The sequence below is a fragment of the Ochotona princeps genome, chromosome 1 (assembly GCF_030435755.1).
Source record: "Ochotona princeps isolate mOchPri1 chromosome 1, mOchPri1.hap1, whole genome shotgun sequence".
In the NCBI taxonomy this organism is placed as follows: domain Eukaryota; kingdom Metazoa; phylum Chordata; class Mammalia; order Lagomorpha; family Ochotonidae; genus Ochotona; species Ochotona princeps.
The window spans coordinates 8,499,637-8,521,751 of NC_080832.1; the positions used below are offsets into that span (position 1 = coordinate 8,499,637).

Sequence of the window (22,115 nt, forward strand, 5' to 3'; positions counted from 1 at the left end):
GCAGTAGCTGTGCTGAGACAGCCAGGGCACAACACATATGAGAGGATCTGAGCCGCGGGGAATCGGAAGGGACGGCGGGGTGCAGGAGAAGACCCAGCACAACCCGGGATGAGGTACTAAGCAAAGCAGGGAATGAACGCACTTCCAACCGAGACAGTGTCGCAGTCCCGTCCAAGGACAGGAGGCAGCTGCGGAACAGACCCAGCGCAGGGGGTCGAGAAGCTGAACCTTTCCCCACGTTCAACACTGACCTCCGGGACGTGGTGCGCTGGACAGCCAAGGAACCCAGGAAAGAACAGGGCTCACCACGTTACTCTTTTGCGGGAGGGCCACAGCAGACAGAGCCCAGGGAGCGGAGCCCCTGGACGGGGTAGGTTCGAGGCTCACCCAGTCCTGGCAGCCGCTGGGGGTCGTGGCTTCTGGCCCCGAGGCCCAGGCTCAGCCCCCTGACCTCCACACTGCGGCCAGCCCAGCCCTCATAGGCTCTGGACCTGGGGAGCCTTGAACCTGCTCCCTCCAGGGCCAGCAGCTCTCCTCCCGCCACACACACACACACACACACACACACACACTCCCCCAGCCTCAACCCACCTCCACCTGCAGGATGCTGGGACGGCGCTTACCTGTACACCTGACAGTGGCCCCCCCAGACAGGTGATGGTGCCACAAGTGCTCTTGGAATGGCATCTTCACGGCCTCTGTGACACAGCAGCCTCCAGCCACAGCTAGGCAGCAGACGCCTGGCCCGCCGTGGCGCTCTGGGATCAGCCATGACGGCCTCTGTGACACAGCAGCCTCCAGCCACAGCTAGGCAGCAGACGCCTGGCCCGCCGTGGCGCTCTGGGATCAGCCATGACGGCCTCTGTGACACAGCAGCCTCCAGCCACAGCTAGGCAGCAGACGCCTGGCCCACCGTGGCGCTCTGGGATCAGCCATGACGGCCTCTGTGACACAGCAGCCTCCAGCCACAGCTAGGCAGCAGACGCCTGGCCCACCGTGGCGCTCTGGGATCAGCCATGACGGCCTCTGTGACACAGCAGCCTCCAGCCACAGCTAGGCAGCAGACGCCTGGCCCACCGTGGCGCTCTGGGATCAGCCATGACGGCCTCTGTGACACAGCAGCCTCCAGCCACAGCTAGGCAGCAGACGCCTGGCCCGCCGTGGCGCTCTGGGATCAGCCATGACGGCCTCTGTGACACAGCAGCCTCCAGCCACAGCTAGGCAGCAGACGCCTGGCCCGCCGTGGCGCTCTGGGATCAGCCATGACGGCCTCTGTGACACAGCAGCCTCCAGCCACAGCTAGGCAGCAGACGCCTGGCCCGCCGTGGCGCTCTGGGATCAGCCATGACGGCCTCTGTGACACAGCAGCCTCCAGCCACAGCTAGGCAGCAGACGCCTGGCCCGCTGCGGCGCCCTGGGATCAGCCATGACAAAGGTTCCACTTTCAGAAACAGGACCACATAGGCGAACATCTTCTTCCGGGCCGCCTGTTGGCTGTGCAGCTGACATCCGTTGCCATTGAGACTGGCCGCCATGTTGTCCCTGGTTGGTACTCAGCTGAGAGGCGGGCTGGTCATTTGGTGAGAAACCCGCAGAATCAACAGCAGTGTGCACTTACAGGTGAGCTACAGAAAATGCCAAATAGATTTATCCTAGTGGTAAGATATCCCCCCACCGCCCAGCTCTCCTCCCGGCACACTCTGGTGTGCATCCTGTCTCCGAAGCCGGGAGCCAAAATTCCCTTGTCCTTCCTTTGGGGTCCCAGTGGGTAAGTGGAGAGGGAACTGGGAAAGTGAAGAAAATATGAGGTTAAACCCCTTAGTGTTATTGGAAAGGAGGTATGAGGTGGCCACATGCTGAACAAAGGACACTGATGGCCTTAAATAAGCCTGCCTCCCCGGGGACCCACATGGCAGGCTGAGGGCCAGGTTAAAGCCTGTTGGAGGGCTTACTCCCTGCACGCCCTGGTGTTGTGGAGAGGGAGTCCTCGCTGCTCCATTCTGATCTAGCTCCCTGCTAATGCACTTGAACATGCAGCAGAAGATGGTCCAGGTATTTGGGACCCCACACTCACTTGTGGAACCTGAATGAAGAGCCAGGCTTTTGGGGAGTAAGCCAATGGATGGATACTCTGGCTTTGCATCTCATCCCCTTTAAGTCTGCCTTCCAAATAAACGGATGCATCATCAACAAAAAGCCCCAAATCCCAAGAAACTAGAGTTTGGTTAATGCTGCTAGGGGAAATCTTAGTTTCCTATAGTCTATGAAGTCCCGTGGGTACCTGCAGCTGGGCTCACCATCACAGGTCGAGCATTTCTGGGGGCAGAGCATGTAGCCTGGGGCCCCCACCATGGCCAGGCCGAGCAGCAAGCAAGGCTGGGCCACAGCCCAGGGCCTGAAGGGCACACAGGTGGGCCACAGCCCGGGGCCTGAAGGGCACACAGGTGGGCCACAGCCCGGGGCCTGAAGGGCTCACAGGTGAGTGCTCCTGGTGCCCCAGGCAGAACTCCTCTTTGGTGTGGTATTTGCAACACCCAGAACCTTGTTTGATTCAGCAGCAAGGTGCAAACTGCTGGGGTGTCCTCAAGGCCCTGGCCCTGGGCGTGGGGGCCGTCTGCTTCCATGACCACCTGTGGCCACAGCTGGCAGGGCTGGCAGCCCGCAGGTCACACCTGCACCAGGAACGCAGCCCTGCCAGGTCCTCCCAGGCTCTGGGCTCTCATCACTTCCAGCACTGAAATACTTTCTCACAGGGGTGGAGGACCCCGTTTCTGCCCAGGGCCATCTAGTTATTGCATCACTAAGCAGTGTACCAAATGACCAAGTTCAATGAGTTCACTTGCTGTAGATAAGACTGTATTTTGAGTCCCAATGGTGGATGCCTTGGCAGGGGCAAATGATTTCGCCTGGGGGCCTAATGGGGACGCACCCATTAGGACCACAGATTTCAGAGCCATTATGTGGGGTAGCACGAAATGAAGAATTTCAACAGTTATGCATCCTTAGCCCCTGCCCCTGTTCTGACCTCAGCAGCCAGCCTCCTTGTGTCTGCACAGGCCACCTGCACCAGTCAGAGCGTCTGTGACGCTCTTACCCCCTCACAAAACATTCTGAATTGGTAATTCTGAGTAAAGGCACCCAGCAACATCTTAGGACATAACAAAAAACAAACAAACACACAAACAAACAAAAAAATCAGATTCAATTTTATAACACCATTCCAAAATACTAAATGTTGCACCTTTATTTTTATCTTTTGTACATATTTAAAGTAGGGCCATCCTGTAAATTTCTACAAAGCCTCATAGAAAAAGAAAAAAAAAATCAGACTAGCTTTTAGGACAAAGCAAGAACTCTGGTCACAGGCAAGGTCCCCTCAAGCAGGCTGGGAACCCTCCAAGGCTTCTCTGAGTGCTGGGTCTGGGCTAAGACCTTCCAAAATCACTCACATTGCGGGGTGCAGCAGCGTCTAGAACTTGCTGCTTCGTGGTCACACTCCGGGAACAGGTTACAGTGCAAAGCAGGATAAGTTTTTCGGAAGGATTTTACTTTTGCGGTTGACAGAGGAATTGGGGTATTAGTCACATCAAGGATTTATACATACCTTTTCATTCTCTGTAAGAGGGAAATTAGAGTAACACTGAATTCCGTCTAACTCCATATCTTAAGCTTGTTATTAGCAAGCAAATGGGTCTTTTCATTAAGTATCTGGTTGCACTGTTATGTAAGATGACTGTTGATAGCGATGAGACACTGAAGGGTCGTGTCTAGGACTGTGTGTCCTTGATGGGAACCAGCACAGCTGAGGACAGGGAGCTGAGGGGCGTCCCGTGGGGCTGCAGGGGCTGCGAGGTAGTCAGCCTGAGGAGGGGTCTGCAGCAGCTTCCAAGTGGGTCGCCACACAGCCGTGTCCTCCTTCCCAGGGCCTGGTGTTACAGCTGCCATGCCCCAGGCGAGGACGGGGAGTGCCAGGGCATGCCTCTTGGCACCACATACAACAGAGCTCACTCTTCCGCATTGCACGGTATAAATATCATATGCTTTGAGGCACACAGAAGACACAGCACCAGAGTGAATCTTGGTGAAAATCAAGATGGAGTTACTCAGAAAGGCGGGCTGTTCCATGTGCAGGCCAGCACCCTCAGCCAGCTGGCAGTCCCTGCCCTGGCCACACACACCCGGTCACTCCACAGGGAGACCGGGGATCCCAGCTCGAAGGAAGTCGCCCCTGGGGGACTGTTGCGCTGCCCCGTTTGCAGTAAACACCTGGGTCCCCGGGAGACCCCTTTCAGGAAACTAGAACAGTATCCAAGAATACCCATCACAGTGCTTAACAAGATTTAATGTACATTTATTCTTAACATGTGGAACATATAAAGATTTTATACTGAATAAATGATATTCATTAAGCCAGAGGAAAAGGAGGAATTTACATCAAGTTTTTTTCTTTTTCTTTTTTTTTTTAAACTACATTATCTTGAAATACAAATGTGGATTCTTGTCACTGAAAAATCTTTGAAGTTGTGTTTCTTCCTGTTAGTTGTATTTTTTCTTTCTTTTTTTTTTTTTCCTGTCCTGGTAACCATTTGCTAAGTCAGTCCATACGCAACCATTCGTACACCTTGATTCATGAAACAAATTGTGGTGAGCTGCTCTCCCGAACAGAGCACAACCTTATACATACAGAAACTTGTACATTACCCTCTTTTTTTGTGTGGTTTTTTTTTTTTGTTTTTGTTTTTTGTATTTTTTATTTTTTATTTTTTTTGGAGATATGGCCCTAATGAAAAAATATATAAAATAAAAATAAAAAATTATTTAAATCTACCATCACTTTGTAGTTACCACATCATGAAAAAGAAACTAAAAACTTTGTACTAAAAAAAAAAAAAAAAAAAAAAGAAAAAGAAAAGAAAAAAATGAGGGTATGTTTAATGTACAACTTCTATATACATCACAGCCCAGAGGCAGTAAAAAAAAATTTTTTTTAAAAATGATTAAAGGAATTGTGAAGCACTGTCGTGTGGAAGCTCAGACGGCAGACAGCAGGCATGACGTAGTGGTGAGGAGAGAGCAAGCCTTGTCGGTCGCTGCCGGGGAGGTGTCTGAATCCAGCTCGGACAGCCGTGCTTTGCTGCTAGCCTGACGGAACACCTTCCCCGGACAGCAGACTCAGCCTTGACGGCTGACGGACACCGTGAACCCCTGTACCTAAATCCTGCGAGTTCCTATTGCAAGGAGCTTTGGGCGACGGGATGCAGTTTTTGTTTGTTTTTTGAATTCTTCTCTTTGAATGATAAAACGCATGGCAAATTGATCATTTTTCACCCTTTTTGCCTCGGTGTGCTGAAATTTTCCCATCTTAGCATCTTTTAACAAAACTTTGTCTTTAAAGTCAAATTGCTTCCCCCCAAAAAATGCAACACAACATGGAAAAGAACATTAGAAATAAATTCTGTGAAAAAACAAAAAGTGACCTTTGAATGCACTAGACAGCAACTTTGGTTAAAAAAAAAAAGAAATAAAAAAAAAATCCCAAAAGCATGTACTTATACACACAGACAGCAAGTATTGATTTCATAACTGTTCGAATTAATTATTTCTTTAATTCCCAATTGGTAAATAGTGAATGGGGCAGAGGAGCAAAGGTTTTCTTTTCCTTCTTCCTACGCTGGATAAACGAGAACAGAAAAACAGCCAGTTATATGCGACCCTCTAGTCTTCACTCACACGTGCGTGCCTTCTCACTTTATGTCATAACTGCCCAATCTGAAACAGTACATCACAGATGACAGATGCGACCAGCGAGTTCAGGACAGCCGATATTGAGATATCCAGCAACCGGCCCTCGTGCAAAAGGAATTCTGAGCGGTTTTCGTCCACTCTGGCCATGGCCAGCAAGGCCTTGGCCGCCCTGCACATCATGTCTACGCTAGGTGGTTCCAGAGGTGGGGGCTGCATGTGCAGGAGGTTATGCTGGCTCTGCTGGTACTGGGCCATAGTGACCCCGTCCTCCAGGAAGCTTATCAAGTTTCCAATGCTCCCCTTCTGCACAGCTATGGCCCTTGCTGCTAGCGTGTCCCCTTGGGCAAGGTTCGACAACAGCGCCATGGACATTTCTCGACAGACTGGGTTTTTGCGATCCCCCACGTACCTAACTAACGTAGCATAGAATTTCTCCTGACGGCTAAATGGAGGAGTGGCCAGGATGAGGTCCACGTTATTGTCCTGGATACTGAGTTTGCAGAGGGTCTCCAGCACGAGCCTCTGTGGCGACAGGACCGAGTTGGGTCCCACCGTGGGGAAGGGGTCTTGTGCCTCGGCAGAAGGGCACACCATCCAGTGCAGCAAGCCATCCAGGATGGGCAAGCAGATGCTTTCCGTGTAGGCAGACAAGTCTAGCTGCCCGGAAATGTTGGCCAACGTGACCAGCGTGTTGTCCCGCAGGACCTCGAGGCAGTCCCACCACCACGCGTCCTTGCTGCAGGCCACCCCCTTGTCCTCATCCTCCTCTTTCTCGTAGGTCTGTGGTGCCCGTTTCCTCTCGGGATGCTCGTGGTGAAGCAGGATCAGCTTTCCCAGGATCAGCACCAAGCCCGGATGTTTGGACATCTCGGCATCGTTGCCAGGCACGAAGGACAAGCTGCGCACGATGTTGGACACACAGATGCAGCGCTTGGCCAGTGAGTCCTGCCAGTGCGCGATGGTGCACAGTGGCGTCTCGTCGCGGCTCCTGGGCTCGTCCTCCAGCAGCCTGATATTCCGGTGGCTTTTGGCTTGCTGTATGCCAAAGGGGAACTTGTTGCTCTCGGCCTGAGGCCCAGGGTTGGCGTCTTCAGGGAGCGCCCCAGGCCGAGCAGACAGGACATCGTCGATGGTGGCAATGATGCTCTTCTCTGGCTGCTCCTCGCTGTCCCCTCTGCCTTCCGGCTCCTTCTTCCTGCCCGTGGTGCTCGGGGGTGGTGCTGGGCGCCTGCGGGGCGGGATCTCCATCTTGCTCTCAAAGTGGGTCTGGATGTGCTCCGTGGTGTCGCCGCCGCCCAGCTGCCAGTGCAGAAGCCCGCTGGTGAACTCCTGCACGCGCCCGAGCCGGTCTGACCGGTCCACCACAAACAGCTTGTTCTTTTTGACGATCTTGATTGGCAGCTTGTCGAACTTGCTGGCTTGCTTGGGCTTCTCCTTTGGGTCTGCGGTGGCATCTGGTGGCGGAGCTGCACTGCCCTTGGCCTCTGTCTCTGGCTTCTCAGCCTCCTCCTCGTCCTCGTCTTCCTCCTCCTCCTCCTCGTCGAGGCTTTCGGCCTCGTCCTCTTTCCCAGAATCATCTGCTGGGGACTGGCCGTCCTCTTTCTTTGCTGCGTGGTGATCAAGTGCTTTTTGGCTGGGATCTCCCACTTCATATTCCATGAGGATTCCAAAAATGTCAATCAGACATTTTCTAAAGTACTCGACTAAGAGTTCGAGGAATCCAGACAACTGGAGAGGGGATGGAGAGGAAGCAGAAGAGGTACACGGTCACAACATGAGACGTGATGGAGACGCCCTGAGAACCACGGACATGCCCGGAATCCCCGTGTCCTGGGCTCTCAGCCTCCCATTTGGCCTGCAGGCGGCACCTGCTAGCCCAACACCCAGCAACATCCTTATTCGCTATGCACTCTCTGGGATTCCCCAAGGAGCAACCAGCTTGTTTATCTCGTGTTAGCAGTGAGGGGGGCTTTGCACCTCACTCCCCTTCTTTCTGACTTAGAAGTGACGGCGTTCATTATTAGCAGAGAGAGGGTGTGGGTTTTCTACATGCCTTCAGCCATAGTGACTGTTCTCTAGTACTTATCTGAGCCTTGCTTGCTGGGCTTTGAATGGTTATTATTCTCAGGGTTTAATGGTTATTTTTATCTCAGGTGCCACAGGTTACCCCAATTTACATTCTCTATATATCTCTTGGAGAAGATAATTTCAGCAATGTAGTAGCTCATAAACACAGAAAATTAAAAACAAATCAATTTAGTCCCTGATAAATGAATTAGAATGTTTCATAAAATGCAATTTCCCATTTTAGTTATTCACAACTCCAGTTGCAGACAAAAGCCAAGCAGGCGACACCATTGCCCGGGGCAAGCGTCCGCCTGGAGACAGGACGTGCAGCCCCCGTGATGGGCAGCGCCATGGCTGAGCAGGGTGCCCATCCAGGGATGCCGCTGGGAGGAGGGGAGGCCTTGTCACTGCTCTGCAGTACTTGCGCGGATGGTTTGGAAGGCTCCTTTGTTCAAGCGAAGTCTGGATGACCTGTCCTCACCCTCAAAGTTGATCTTTTTTTCCGGGAAAAAGGGAACGTTATTTAAGCAGTTCTGCTTAGGAATGTGTGATGAGCAGCAGTTCATCCAACCAAGGATGAAAGTCGATTATTTCAGCTAAGGGAGCATACGTTTTTAAAAACACTTAATTTCTGAAAACACAGAGCTAGTACAATGTTTATGATGTTATTAATACACTTCCTGTTGACGGAAAAACTGCCTGTCTGGGCTACACTGGGGCTTTAATGGAGAGAAGACAAAAAGAATGTGGCAGAAGCAAGGAAGTTAGGTGTTTTAGGTTTTTTTCCACCAAAAATCAGAAAAAGAATCATTACTCATTTTTATTCCTAAATACTTAAAAAGAAATTCATAGTCCAGCTGCTTGTTACTTTAAGCCCAGCTCTGAACCAAGGACGGCTTTAAGTTCCTCAAAAGTAAGTGTTTAGGGCCTGGTGCGATGGCTCGGTAGCTAAATCCTTGCCTTGCATACGCTGGGATCCCATATGGGTGCCCGTTTGTGTCCTGGTGGCTCCACTTCCCATCCAGCTCCCTGCCTGTGGTCTGTGGTCTGGGAAAGCACCAGACGATGGCCCAAAGCCTGGAGACTCTGCATCCATGTGGGAGACCTGGAAGAAGTTCCTGGCTCCTAACTTCGGACCAGCTTAGCTCTGGCCATTGTGGCCACTTGGGGAGTGAACCAGAGGACAGAAGATCTGTCTTTCCTTCTCTCTGTAAATTTTTCTTTTCAATAAAAATAAATAAATCTTAACAAACAGCGAGAGAGAAATAAATAGGTATTTAAGCAACTGCTTCAACATGACAGCGAGAGAAAGGCAGGAGGGGTGGGGTGGCACTGGGGACAAGCTGGCCCCGAGCTCCTTGTCATGGAGCTGGGCCTCCCTACACTGTCCACTCCTGTGCATTTTCCACACCTCCTGCTGGGTCAGAGGCATCTCTAATTTTAAGTTTCTTTTAAAATAAATATGTCAAGTCCTCTGAAAAGAGTAGGCTACTTCCAACACTGGCCACAAGCCTGACTTTGCATTATAACATTCAGAAGAACTCCAGCTGCCCAGCACATGCGTGCACACCCACACCCCCAGCCCCACATGTGCCCAGCATCTGACAGATGGCTACTGAGAGCCACTGTGCTGCTCTGCAGTCCCCACAGCCGAGCTCAAGCTTGACCTTTGACTTGAACCTGGTCGGCGCCAGCTCACCTGGGAAAGATTGAAAGTAGCAACGGTGCTGTCATCATAGAGAAGAATATTGATGGTGTCCAAAGCCCAGGTGCTCTCAGCCAAAAGACCAGACTTAAGGGACATCATCACACGCCACGCCTCGGGGGTAACTGGCAACGAGAGAAGACAAGGGTGTCGTTAGCAGAGCAGGAAGTGACAGCAGGCCGAAGCTAAGCACTGGTGCGGCAAGCCCACCGAGGGCAGCTGGATGCGATTGTGTGCAGACTGCAATGGCAGGGATGAGCAGCATGGTGCAGTGGGCTGTTTACGGTCCTCTGGCTTCGCTCAGTGAATGAGCCAGAGAGCTTCCAAGGACAGAAAGAGCTGAGCACACACATGCTGTCTCATCTCCAGACATGTGGCAGAGAATGAGCGTAAGCACCGGCAATTTAGCAGAAGTGGGGATGCTCTCCTCGGCCTTCTCCGTTCACAGGGCATGGAGGGAGGGTGCGTGTGCAGGGTATAAGAGACATTCGGTTCCACAACAGCACACGCTGAGCTGCAAGGCCGCTCTGCCCATGCTACTGCATGGCTCTGCGGCTTGTGAGGGGTGGCCAGAGCCATGCATGGGGCAAAGGAGAGCTGTCTATTTGGTTTTTCTTATTCCTGCTAATGAAGAAGACAGAGTGATTAGGCAAAAAGTTGAAGATCTGCCATAAATTGGGCTGGGCAACCAGACTTGGTGTGCACCTAAGGGTCTGACAGAGACTGCTCAGGAGACGGACACCCCTGGGGCAAGGTCCTGAGCCAGCCAGTCCTGGCAGGGTTTGTGGCCAGGGAGGGTGATCGGCAGCTCTGGTGGGGGGGCGGGGTCTAGGCACCATGATTCTTCCACTTCTGTTTTAATGATGTGTATTTAAATTTTTTCCTAAATAGGCACCTAATACTTTTTGTAATCAAAGAGTCAAACTTTGTTTCTAAGCTAAGGGACACAAATTTCTAGGTTGGACAAATACTGGCCATCTAACATATACTAAGAAGCTAAAAACATTTCAAGAGACTTGGGACACACAAACCATAGGCATATATTTATTAAAAGGTGTCTATCATATGTCTTTCCCCTATGACCACCTGCAATATAAAAAAATTCCTTGTTTTTCTGTCACCTTAAGGCCCAATGTTGAAAACATTTTGATTATAGCTAATAGCTTTACTATTTTATGTAGTACAAATGATTTAAAGTCAAGTGCTTTTGAGGTTTTAGAAAAGCTTTCTTCTTACATAACCAAGATGTACTATTTCCCTTGCTGTGTTAAAAGCACTGCAGAGAAATAATGTAGCCAGCCTGACGTACTGCTCTCCGTTCCAGTCCCTTCGTGGCACACGCACCGCTGTCAGTTCAGCAGGTGCCTGGCCCTGTGCTGCCGGCGCCGCGTGGCTTCAATCATTCTGCTCAGCCACCGGATTGTGTCAGCTACTCCCACCCAGGCTTCTAGTTCTCCTCAGGGCAGCTCCTGGATGTTCTGACCAACCACACATTTGCTGGTCACCCTTGATTTTTTGCTAGCTCCTCAGAGGGTCTGTAAGTGTGTGTTGCACACTAAATGGCCAGGGCAAGGCCAAACCTTTAAGCCCCAAACACAGTGTGATAATCACTAAGCACTTCTGGGTCTCTCACTTGGAGCTTCACTCTGGCACAAACGTGCTATCAAGATCCCAGCTCTCCTCCAGCGCTGTTTCTCAGCTCAGGGGGGTGGACGCCAACCACTGCTCCTGGAAGTCTGTGGTCCCAATTCCCTTACCCCTTGGGACCCACGAGACCCACACCTGCACTTCAATCCAATTCCTCCCAGGAACTCTTACCGATATCTTTTGAGGTAATCTTTCGCCTTTGTTTCAGCACGGGCTGTGAGGCCTCCACTGAGCCGGGCGGGAAGGTGATCTCTCGTCTGATGGGAGGAGGCTGGGGGGGCGGCCCGGCCACCTGGGCCGTGGGCACGCTGGGCATGACCTTCTGCATTTTCATCGACGGCAGGAAGGGAGACTTGCTGGGGGACATGCGGTTTTCCAGGGAGCGCGGGAAGGAGGCTGGGCTGGGCGCCCTGGAGATGTGGTTTGGCAGTGACGGTGGCGTCTGGTAGGAGGACTGCGGCGGGCGCGTGATGGGCTGCATGGAGGCTGCAGATGCCATGTAAGGCTGACGCTGGCTGACGTGAGAAGGCCACTGGCTCTCGTGGTTGATCCTTTGATCGGGGACCATCATGTCATCCGTGCGGCCCATGGCCGGGTATGGGGGGGCCTGGCCGGGGCCGCCGGGGCCCTGCCTGTTCTGGTAGGGATAAGGCATATCGTTGCGTGCTGCCCACATGTTCTGCTGAGGCCCCTCGCCAGAGGACGGCTGCATGGGGCCCCCCATCATCTGAGGGGGGATGCCGTGCGGCTGCAGCTGGCCAGGGCCCTGCATCCGCTCGCGGTTGTAGGGGTACGGGTACTGGCCCTGCATGGGCCTCCTGTCGGGGCCGGAGTAGGAGCTCCCATACTGGTTGTACATCTCCTGCTGCTGGGCACTGTACTGCATGTTGTACATGTCGCTCTCGTGGCGCTTGGCTGGCGGCCCGTACATGCCGTCCATGTGGCGCTTGTAATTCTGCAATGTAGAGCAAGAAGCGTCACCCCATCCCCACTGTGGCTGAAACGAATGTGGGTGTGGGAAGCCTGCATAACACTGACACTGGGTGGTCTACAGAGTACACATACACGTGGCTCTTCCGGAGCTCGTCTCCCTGCCCTTGGAGTTTGCTGAGGACAACAGAGCAAAGTCCCGTCTGCTGGCTGCAATCCAGGGATGGTGGGCGAGGTCGCAGGCAGCCCGAGGGATCGGTCCCCTGGAACGCAGCGCGTAAGCAGCTGGCTCGGTCTCTAAGCAGGCAATGCCCAGGCTGGGCACTGGCTCCAGCCTCGGCTCCCATCCTGACCCTAAACTTGCCTCTTGGGGACTCTATGGGGACGACGTTGAGTGGGGGGAGAGGCTGTGCAGGGTGTCTCCTGACAGAAGGCCAGGAAGTGCTGAGGCTTTCAGGGTCCTCTTGGCTTTACTGGCAGAATGTTTAAAACCAATTGGTTTCAACACTAAATGCTTAAAAATGACTTTGTGGTTCAAAGAGGCTTTAAAGCCACTCCTCCCCAGATACCAGCATCCGAGGATCCGAGGATGCTCTGGCCCCTCGCATAAAACAGCACACTGCTTGCACAGACCCGCACCTCCTCCCGTGCACTTAGAAAACCTGTTCCTGCATCAAGAAAACGCTGCACTGTGTAGGGAATCATGAGAAGAAAGGCCTCAATAGGCTCAGTAGAAGGACAGTTTTTTTTTCCTGAATACTTTCGATCCATTATTGGTGGAGTGGCAGATGTGGGACCCACGGATGTGGAGGGCAGACAGCGCACAATGCCAGACACTCTCAGCTGGCACAGGGCTGCTGCATACAAGCACAGAAGCATCCAATGTCCTACAACGTGCATGTGTGTCTCAGGACACCATCTCATGAGCTGCTTCCGTATGCCCACTCCAGAACCCCAGGAGTGCCTGCGAGCAGGAACCACAGCCAGACACTCAGCGACTGCCGAGCCCTTCGGCTTCGCTTCCCAGAGAGCTGCAGAGGGAACTGGGGTTGAGTTTTACTCTCCAGGAGAGGAATGGGAAGCCTGGCAGGCCCTGCCCATGCCACTCACCGGCTGCTGTGGGTAGAGGCCAGGCTGGTGCCCTCCGTACGGCGGCTGGCCCGAGGGAGGACCTTGCCCTGGGTACTGCTGCCCGTAGGGTTCATGCCTGCAATGGGGTAAAGGAAACGTCACTTACAGAGCACGTAAGGCACACAGAAAGGAACTTCCATGGCAGAATTGCTGGCGGCTGCGGCCCTCAGCGGGAATGCCCAGCTGGAGGTGCGACAGCTCAGGCTCTGGAAACAGCGCCAAACTCCTGCTTGGGAGAGTGGGTTAACAAGAGAGGAGACTGGTTGGACAGGCAGGGGCCCTGTTAAGTTTGTTGAAGCCTTTGAGGCATAAGACCTGCCTGGGGAGTCAGGTCGCGTGGTGACGGGAGGCATCCGCCCACACGAGGACCTGCAGGTACAATCCAAGCCTCACACGGGGTGTTTCTAGAAGTAAGAACATGGGCAGCGCTCCTACTGCTTTTCACTTTCTCGTTACAAACACAGGATTTCTAAGGGTTCCAGAGGCGCTGACCTCAAGAACCTCAGAGCCTGCAGCTGCTCCAGGTGGCAGACTCCTGTGTCCTCAACGGCCACAGAAAAGATGACAGGCTGACTTCCGTGTGTACCCATCACCTCTTCAAAAGCAAACAAATACATTTATTTTTCAGTTACACTGAGGAAGCACCTTCCCGCTGAGCCTGGATGGCTGTGCAGTCTAAGAAACCAGCGCTTCTGAGAACTCAGCTGCAAACAGAGCCAGCTGGTCACTTAGGGACATGCTCCCGCCCCCAGCCCTCCACGATGGCTGCCCGTACTGGGGATGGGTGGCTGTCGTGCTGTCCTCAGGCTCCGCCTCAAGGCCTGCAGTGCGTGTTGCCAGCAGAGCAGTGTTGCTCGTGACCTTCATAAACAGCTCACCTTCGATCATAGCCACCTCCATAGGGAAACTGCTGTCGCTGCCCCATGCCCAGGCTGGCCATGGCTCCAGAGGGACTTTGGTTGTACATGTCCTGCATGCTGCTGTTGGGCATCTGGCCTTGCGTCATGAAGGGCTCGCCACTCCCAGGCACTGCAGGGGTTAGACAAAAGGTATACATCCTGTGAGCATGTGCAAGGCCACACAGCCCCTCTGGGAACTTCTGCTGCCTCCGTGTCTGGTCCTTACTATGCAGGAGCACAGGCTGGGAGCCAGATGGGGCCCGAGACCTACCCTTCTACCCGGGGGTGCCTTAGGGAACCCCACACCTGGGCAGCAGGAGGACAGAGGAGGACTGAAGCTTGGAGGGCAGTGATGAGATATTCCCACATTTCCTGGAGTCAGTTATAGCTCTTAATAAGCTGGATTTGAGTTAGTCAGGGAGCTTATTCTGAGAACCTTGTGCATCTGGGTCTGAGGTCAGAGAACCAACCAAGGCTGAGGTATCTCCCAGGGACCTGGAGAATTGTGCACCAGCCATGAGCAGGGTGCGGTCCCTCTCGGTGCCCCCGCCACCAGGATCTGAGTTCTACCAACTAGTTGCATGCCCTTGCAAGGGATCCCTGCTTTCCAGCAGCCCGCAGTCCTGGGCAGCATCCTGCTTCCAGCCCAAGAGGCCGTTGGAGCCAGGCTTGGAGCCAGACTCTACAAGGACAGCACCCGTGCTGTGCCGGGCCCAAGCGGGCTGTACGTGGTGCCAACTTGCTATGCGGCAGTACAGAAGGCAAATGTGGGCCCAGACGCAGTGCTTTCTCTTAGTCACTAGCTTCCAAGTGTCAGTAAGACCTTCTCAAGAAATCGCTGTGAGACTGACAAGAAACATGCACACAAAGTTAGTTCCCTTCCCTGACAGCAAGAAAAGGCAGAGCCATTAACATCATAGCCACGGGCTGGCCACTCGCTCCTGCATCTGGTAGAGAAAGCTGCTGGGAAGTTGTGGGTGACTTAACATGGGGAGATGCAACTGCTTCTAAGCCAGGCTGCAGGGGCAGTGGGCGGGCGCAGGCACACCAGCATCAGTTCTGAGCCTGCAGGATGCCGGGCAGGTCCAGGGGCAGCCTCCAGGCACCATCTATTCCAAGGTATCTCCTCTTTCTTCATCCAATGATGGTTACTTTTGTGCTACGTGAGGCAAAAGCTGGCTAATGTTTTGTGAGCTCATGATGGTGGCAGGGCTCGGGACAGGAGCCACCGCCCAGCCAGTGGCCACGAGGACTTCAGTGCGGACTACACCTACACCTGCTTTGTTTGACTCCTCAGCCTTCGTGGCTGTTTTCCATCGTGCAGATACGAAAACAGACAAATCAAATGGCATGAACTCAAGCACGCTAAATTCCCTAATATCACAGAGTTCTTGAAAATCAACAGAAAAAAGACAACTAAAAAAAAATCAGCAAATATGTAAGTAGACATTCAAGCAGAAAAATAAACAGCCAATCAACACAGTAAAAGGCGTATGATCTCATTATTAGTTAATTAAGTCAAAATGAAAAGAAATCAGAATTTTTGGGGTATAATATGGCAAATATTAAAATCACACAGGCACGACTTGCACTGCTGACAGCTCTGGGGTACAACCTGGGACTCGGTCTACACAGTGCTCACCCGCCATGGCTCTGGGCTTGTCACACGACCAGCACCATGGGAAGCCAGCATGAGCAAGGGGTGCTGTCCCCGGGGTTGGGTCCCTCAGAGTGCTGCTTCTCAGACCCACCCCCAGGCCACGGGCACGCAGGATGCTAGTGGACAAGGCCCAGGGCGGAGGCGCCAGCTGGCCACTGTGGCAGGTTACCTGCCGACACAGATACTCAAGAGACACTTGAGCCCTTAGCTTCCAACCCAGCTGGCTGGGGCCAACAGCCTACAACATACTGAGCCAGGAGCCACCCTGTCCACCAGAGCTGGTGGTGAAAGCCACTAAATTTTGGGCTGGTGTGCTATTAAAAGATGACTGAGTTGCCAGTTTTTAAATGGACAATTTTACTTCCAGGAAGCTAGCTGCACATCAACCACTACTGCGTCACTGCTTATCATAGCCAAATGTTCCAAAGCAACGGGTCTCCACCACAGCAGTGAGGGTCTGCCTGCTCAGGCAGAGGAACAGGCGTTCCCAGGGGAACAGTGCACTCAGCCATCTGCAGTTAGGGAATCGACAGGTGGCGCAGGTGGGCAGGAAGGCGAGTAGAGAGGACTGAGCTTCTTCCTACACACCTGTCACACCACGGGATGACAGCAGCCACGTGTGTCCCACTGACAGTCATGCCGGAACACGATCACAGCCCCAGCATGCATGCTGTGAGCCAGCAGGCCCTCTGACCACCTCCCACCTCCGAGCAGCCGTCCTTTCCCCGCCCCCACTGTCGTCGGTGCAATCGGCACCCTGTCTTCCTTCACTTTCCCTCCTTTCACCAATCATTACACAGCCATGGTGTATCTCAGTGTTTGTGTGACTTCCCCCGACAGTCCGTCAATTCCGGGAAAGCAGGGGCTGTGTGGGAATGACCGCTGTGCTATGACGTTCCTGGCGCCGTGCACCTTCATGCTGAAGTGATAACGCCACACAGACAGCACCCAGCCTGCCTGCCCACCAGAGGGGCAGCGCCGTGGCACAGGTTCTCCCTGCGACCCCTTCACTAATCTTCATGATGCCCTCTGGGGCAGACCCTACCACGTTCCCACTTTATAGAGGCAGAAAGTAGGGTCCAGAGATACTAAAGGCCACCGGCTCACTTGGCTGTGTCCTAGACAAGCTGCTTTTTGCCCGTGGAGAGGCACAGCTGGGCGCCCCCTGCACGTACCTTTTCTTATTCCACCAAAGGGGTCCTTGTTGGGTTCATAGGGCATCCTGCCCATCATGTCTGGCATGCTCATGCCCTGCTGGTAGGGGGCGTTCGGAGTCATCGAGTTCCGTTTGGGGAAGGCTGAGTCGCTCACATCTGAGAACGGGTCGTGCACGCTGATTGTACTGCTTCTGGAGAGATGCGAGACCCACGGTTAATGACCCAGCAGGGCACATCTCCAGCCCGGTGCTCCGAAATGAAACCGACCCTGAAGGCACCCCAACACCACTCCTTGGCTAGAACTTGTACCAGCCATCATTTGTAGATCCTTGGGGGAAAAAAATCATCTCTTCCTTCTAGGAAGTTTGCTCCAGAAACGGAAAGCTCAAGAAAGCCGCCTTGGCCCGGCCCACAGCATTCTCCGCACGTACCTGCCGCCTGGCATGGGGGTCAGCTGCCCGTGAGGCGTGGAGGCCGGGGTCGGTGGCTTCAGGTCCCCAGGCACCTCTGCCATGGAGTTGCTGCCGGTTGACTGGGGGGTCTGAGGGCCTTGCAAGGATCCTGAGTTAGCTGATGGACATCGTGCCATGCAAAAATAGGGAGAAAGGAGAAGTTAGTGGGCGCCTTCCTGCTAGCTGTATCAGACAGTGGCCGAGCTTGTGTCGTGGCTGAAACAGTGACATCTCCATGTGTCGCTGACGTGGCACACTGCTTCTCGTGAGACTCAGGGGGACTTGGGGAGCAGAAGACCTGGCAATGTGCTTCACATGTGAGCCCTAGCGCCCAGCACACCTTGAGTAACTGCTTTCCTGGGTATTTATTCCAAGAATCTGGTGAAAGGCAGGCTTTGGGTAGAAGAATGCTCATTTCAGTGCTATCCGTCTATTTCTGAGGGACTGTTTCCAAACAGCTATTTTGGGGCCCTCATTGTGGTACAGTGGGTAAAAGTGCTATTTATGATGCCAGCATCCCCTACAGGTGCCACTTCCAGTCCAGCCCAGTAGGAGACCTGGGAGAAGCTCCTGCCTTTGGCCTGCTCCAGTTGCTGTGGTCACCAGTGGTTAAGAGTTCTCTCACTGCCTACCTATGCAACAATGCCTTCCAAGCGAGTAAAACAGATCTTAAAAAAACAAAATCTTTGGTGCAAGGATTTCCAAATTTAAAAAAATAAATAGCTTTTTTTTTTTTTTTTTTGGAGTGCAAATATCTTTCTTTTTTTTTTTTTTTTTTTTTTAAATTATTTATTGTTTAACTTCAGTAATTACATTGTATTATGTGACACAATTACATAGATACTTGGGTTCTCCCCACCCCTCCCCAAACCCTCCCACCATGGTGGATTCCTCCACCTTGTTGCATAACCACAGCTCAAGTTCAGTTGAGATTTCCCCATTGCAAGGACCCTGCACCCGCGTGGGAGACCCAGAAGAGGTTCCTGGTTCCCGGCATCGGATTGGCGTGCACCGGCCCGTTGCGGCTCACTTGGGGAGTGAAACATTGGATGGAAGATCTTCCTCTCTGTCTCTCCTCCTCTCTGGATATCTGGCTTTCCAATAATAATAAAAAAATCTTTAAAAAAAAAAAAAAGAAAACCAATGCCGCAAATTAGGAATGAGCCTAAAGTCATTCTATTAGCATCTCAGAATTCAGATGTGTCTAGGCTGTCGCTGACAACGGTCACTTTTGGAACCATCTGATTTGATAGTGAAAAGTGCAAGACACACAGGGTACTTCAAAAAGTCTGTGGAAAGCTGACATCCAAAACTGGCTTGCTCTGGTGAAGAGAAATCCTTGGCAGTCCACGTGTGCGTGTCAAGCTTTTTCCTAACATGGTCTCTCACACTTTTTGAAGACCTGTGTGCTGATGAACTGTTGCCAGAGTTCTGAGACTTGGCTCTGACTATGACACTGTACCTGGGAGCTCAGAACTGAGAACTCTTGTCTTAGTAAGTAGAACTCTGGAAGAAATTAATGAACCTCACCTTGTCAGAGAAAGTATTTTCTGAGCTCCTGCATGATGGTCTAGCCTAGTTGTTTGCATGCGAGGTGCTCAGTCTGTCCTGGTTTCATTCATTCATTAAGCAAACACCGGGCTCAGGGCTGCCTGTCTGCCAGGCTGGTCCAGGCCACAGAGCGTCCTTTCCAGGGAGTTCTCAAGGCCAACACTGCTGGGATCTTTGCTCACCTCTTACTGCAGAGGAAGTGGAGCTGAAGTACGTCACAAGAGGCTTTGGGGTAACCTGCACAGGGGTCGGGACATCACTTCCAGGTGGGAAGTCTTAACCAAGCACATGCGTTTCCTGTCATCAGCCAGGCCGTGCCTGGGGCCAGTGTCCTGTACGGTGAACCGGACAAATGCTTGGAATGCAGAAGGGCTGACTACTGATTGAGATCTCTTTAGAGAAAAGTGTATTAACTCACGCTTACAAAGGGAACTGGGAGGTGACCTGGCAACGCACATGGTGATGGCCGATTGACAGTGGCTTTCCCAGCCAGGCCAGGGGAACCCTGTGGGCCACGGACCTCCTGCACACCGCAAGGGTGCCTCACAGGCAGCTCCCACCAGGTGGGAATTTCTCAACGACCCTATTTCTAAGTATTCACATTTGCAGCTAATTAAAAAAATGGAAAAATTCTTCCTTGCCAGTGTTTTTTCCCCCTTTTTCTTTCAAGAAAGAAAAAAAAAAGATGAATGAGGGCCATTGCAACTCTATTCCCAGAAGAGGCTGGCAGGCTCTCTGGGAGATCCCTACCTTCTGCCAGAAGCTACAAACGTGTCCTCTAAAGTAAACAAGGGAAAGGTTACTGCAGGTTAAGTGCATCCACACACTGTAGACTACACAGCCAGGCTCCGGCCTGAGAAACTCACTGACACAGCCAACCTGGTGGGAGTGGGCTTCCAGAGCAGGATGGTGAGAGGCAGAGCAGCCGGTGTGTCTGGACGGCAGCGGCTGGAGGTCAACCCCAGGGCACCTGTTTATATTCGAGCCCCGTTCCCATTTATCTTCCATTGAGGATTCCCTAGCTGGATCCGTGACAGGTTTTGTGACATCACCTGTCAGCTAAGAATAGAAATTCAGTCTGCCACCTGCCAGCAAGATGGATGGGGTTTTGGTTACAGACTTCCCCACGTGACCACAGGAAGCCTGGCCAGCAGGGTGATTAGAAGGGAGCTCCCGGGCACCGCAGCAACACAGACCATATATGAGTGGACCCCAGCAGAGCAGGAGCTGCCTGATGCCTGGGGAAGGTGGCCTTCCTAGTGCAGAGGGATGGAAACAGGTGTGTGTGGGCATCTATTGTGCACTGAGAGGGAATACTGCAAAACAGTTGTGTCAGGATTAATGCTCAGAGCTCCAAATCTACTGGACTAAATAAGGGAGAGCAAGAGAATTGGTTCTTAAGTCCTGCCAGAAATGGAGACAGCCTAGATTTTACTTTATTCCCTTGCAGTGAAATTAGCAAAGCAACCTCCCCCAGGATCAGGCTGCTCCCGGAAGTGCCTGGCTCAGCAGCCCGAGGGCCTGGGCTTCCAGCTGCAGCGCTGCCACAGGCTGCTTCCCTGGAACTGCCTGGCCCAGCAGCCCGAGGGCCTGGGCTTCCGGTCGGGCTGATGGCTGCAGCGCTGCCACTTACCAGGAGATGGCGGCTGCAGCTTGGGCTGCTTCTTGGTGTCACCGGTGCTAAAGACTTCTGGTGGGGGCTCCTCCCCTCGCTCGATCTTGCACTCAAAGGCAAACAGGTACTGGATATACTGCTTTTTCAGGGAGCTCGCTGCACTGCTCGAGGTGCCAACATTTAGGTTGGTTGCCAGCTCACGCCACTTCTTGTTTTTATTAACCTGGCCAAAAAAAAAAAAAAAAAAAAAAAAAAAGGCAGGATCACTGGTTTGCACCTAAATGGCTTGTTTAAAGCCAGGAAACCAAACCAAACCAAACCAAACAACAACAACAAAAAACCAGACAGCACCTAATGTCTTGGTTTATTTTATTTTTCATTTGCTTGTTTTAACTAATGTTCATTACTCCTACCCAGTAGTTCAGGGACAGTATTTACAGCCATAAAGCCAGTGAGGAACCCGCGATAGCCACAAGCAGCCCGGCTCGCCAAGGCGACCGTCATAGCACCTCCTGCCGCTTGGCCCGGCCCTTCCAGAGCCTGTGACTTCTCTAAGCCAACAGACACTCCTGCTCACACTCACCTCTCGCCACCTGCGACCAAGAAAAACAATGCCAGTCTAAAACAATTCACAAACCAACAGGAGCAGCACTGTTTATCAATTGACATTGATATGAAAAGCAATGTTTTCTTCCAACAGTTCTGAGCTTCCAGAAGCAACTCTGACTTCTCGCTGGGGGTCCTTCTGGGTGCCAGACATAGGCGGGACCCAGGACAAGGGCAGATGGAGTCCCCTGACCACAAACTCAAGCTCATTAGCTTGACATGATGTCTCTGCTGTCTGCCAGGGCTTCGCTGAGTCACCAGCTTGGCCCCCAGAGCAAGAGGCCACCTGTGTGGCAGGTGTCACTGTTCCCATGGAGGCTGGACATGACAGAATACAGAAGGAAGAGAAGAGGGCGGGGAAAGCCTGTGATGGTGCCGGGAGGCACGCTGCCTCTGCCATCAGGGGGGTTTAGGGAAACACAGAATTGTGGGAGCCTCGCATTCTCATAGCTCCTTGTGCCCATTTATTGATGCACAGTAAACAGCTGGAGGACAGGCACGGCCATGCCGCCTGGTGGCTGATGAAGGCTGCATTAGCTTTAGAAATGGTGAAGAAGGTGCCGCTTGCGCCATCTGTGCCTCAAGGCCTTTGGCTGAGTGTGGTGTGGGCGCAGCACCTGACGCCCACGCAGCACAGGGTGGGATGGGGCATGCAGTACAGGGCCACCCAGCCAAACTCAAGGAAACCTTGATGGTTAAGGCAAACAGCTCCAGAGAACTGATCCAACCTGTGGCGTGTCCTACAGCCAGACAACCCCTGCACTGCATGCATGGAGGAAACAGTGATGCCTGGTCCTGGTGCAGCCTTGGGGACTCCTGAAAGCTGCGGTGGTGGTGGGGGGTAGGTCAGGGAGGCTGGGAACCAGGGGTGGGGAAGAGAGGCACCTCAGAGGCTTGAAGGTAGCCACTCTCCTGTGGTTTGCACCCCATTATTCAGCTTTGGCATACCC

The 22,115-nt window shown here is 52.8% G+C and overlaps 1 protein-coding gene across 8 annotated transcripts in view; it reads right to left on the reverse strand.

The window, feature by feature from the left end:
• Nucleotides 1-4,330: 4,330 nt before the first annotated feature.
• The window catches only part of ARID1B (AT-rich interaction domain 1B), a 370,148-nt gene continuing 352,363 nt past the window's right edge, over nt 4,331-22,115 (reverse strand). For 5 of the 8 annotated variants that reach the window (XM_058662259.1, XM_058662090.1, XM_004595447.4 and 2 more), the window contains 8 exons: nt 20,578-20,782; nt 17,373-17,511; nt 16,960-17,132; nt 14,104-14,254; nt 13,205-13,301; nt 11,336-12,119; nt 9,512-9,642; nt 4,331-7,473 (listed from right to left, as the gene is read on the reverse strand). In XM_058662259.1, coding sequence (XP_058518242.1) covers nt 5,755-7,473; nt 9,512-9,642; nt 11,336-12,119; nt 13,205-13,301; nt 14,104-14,254; nt 16,960-17,132; nt 17,373-17,511; nt 20,578-20,782 — 3,399 coding nt within the window. In that variant the 3' untranslated portion in view covers nt 4,331-5,754. The remainder of the gene's footprint in view (nt 7,474-9,511; nt 9,643-11,335; nt 12,120-13,204; nt 13,302-14,103; nt 14,255-16,959; nt 17,133-17,372; nt 17,512-20,577; nt 20,783-22,115) is intronic. The other 3 variants (XM_058662238.1, XM_058662203.1, XM_058662154.1) reach the window with 2 other exon arrangements.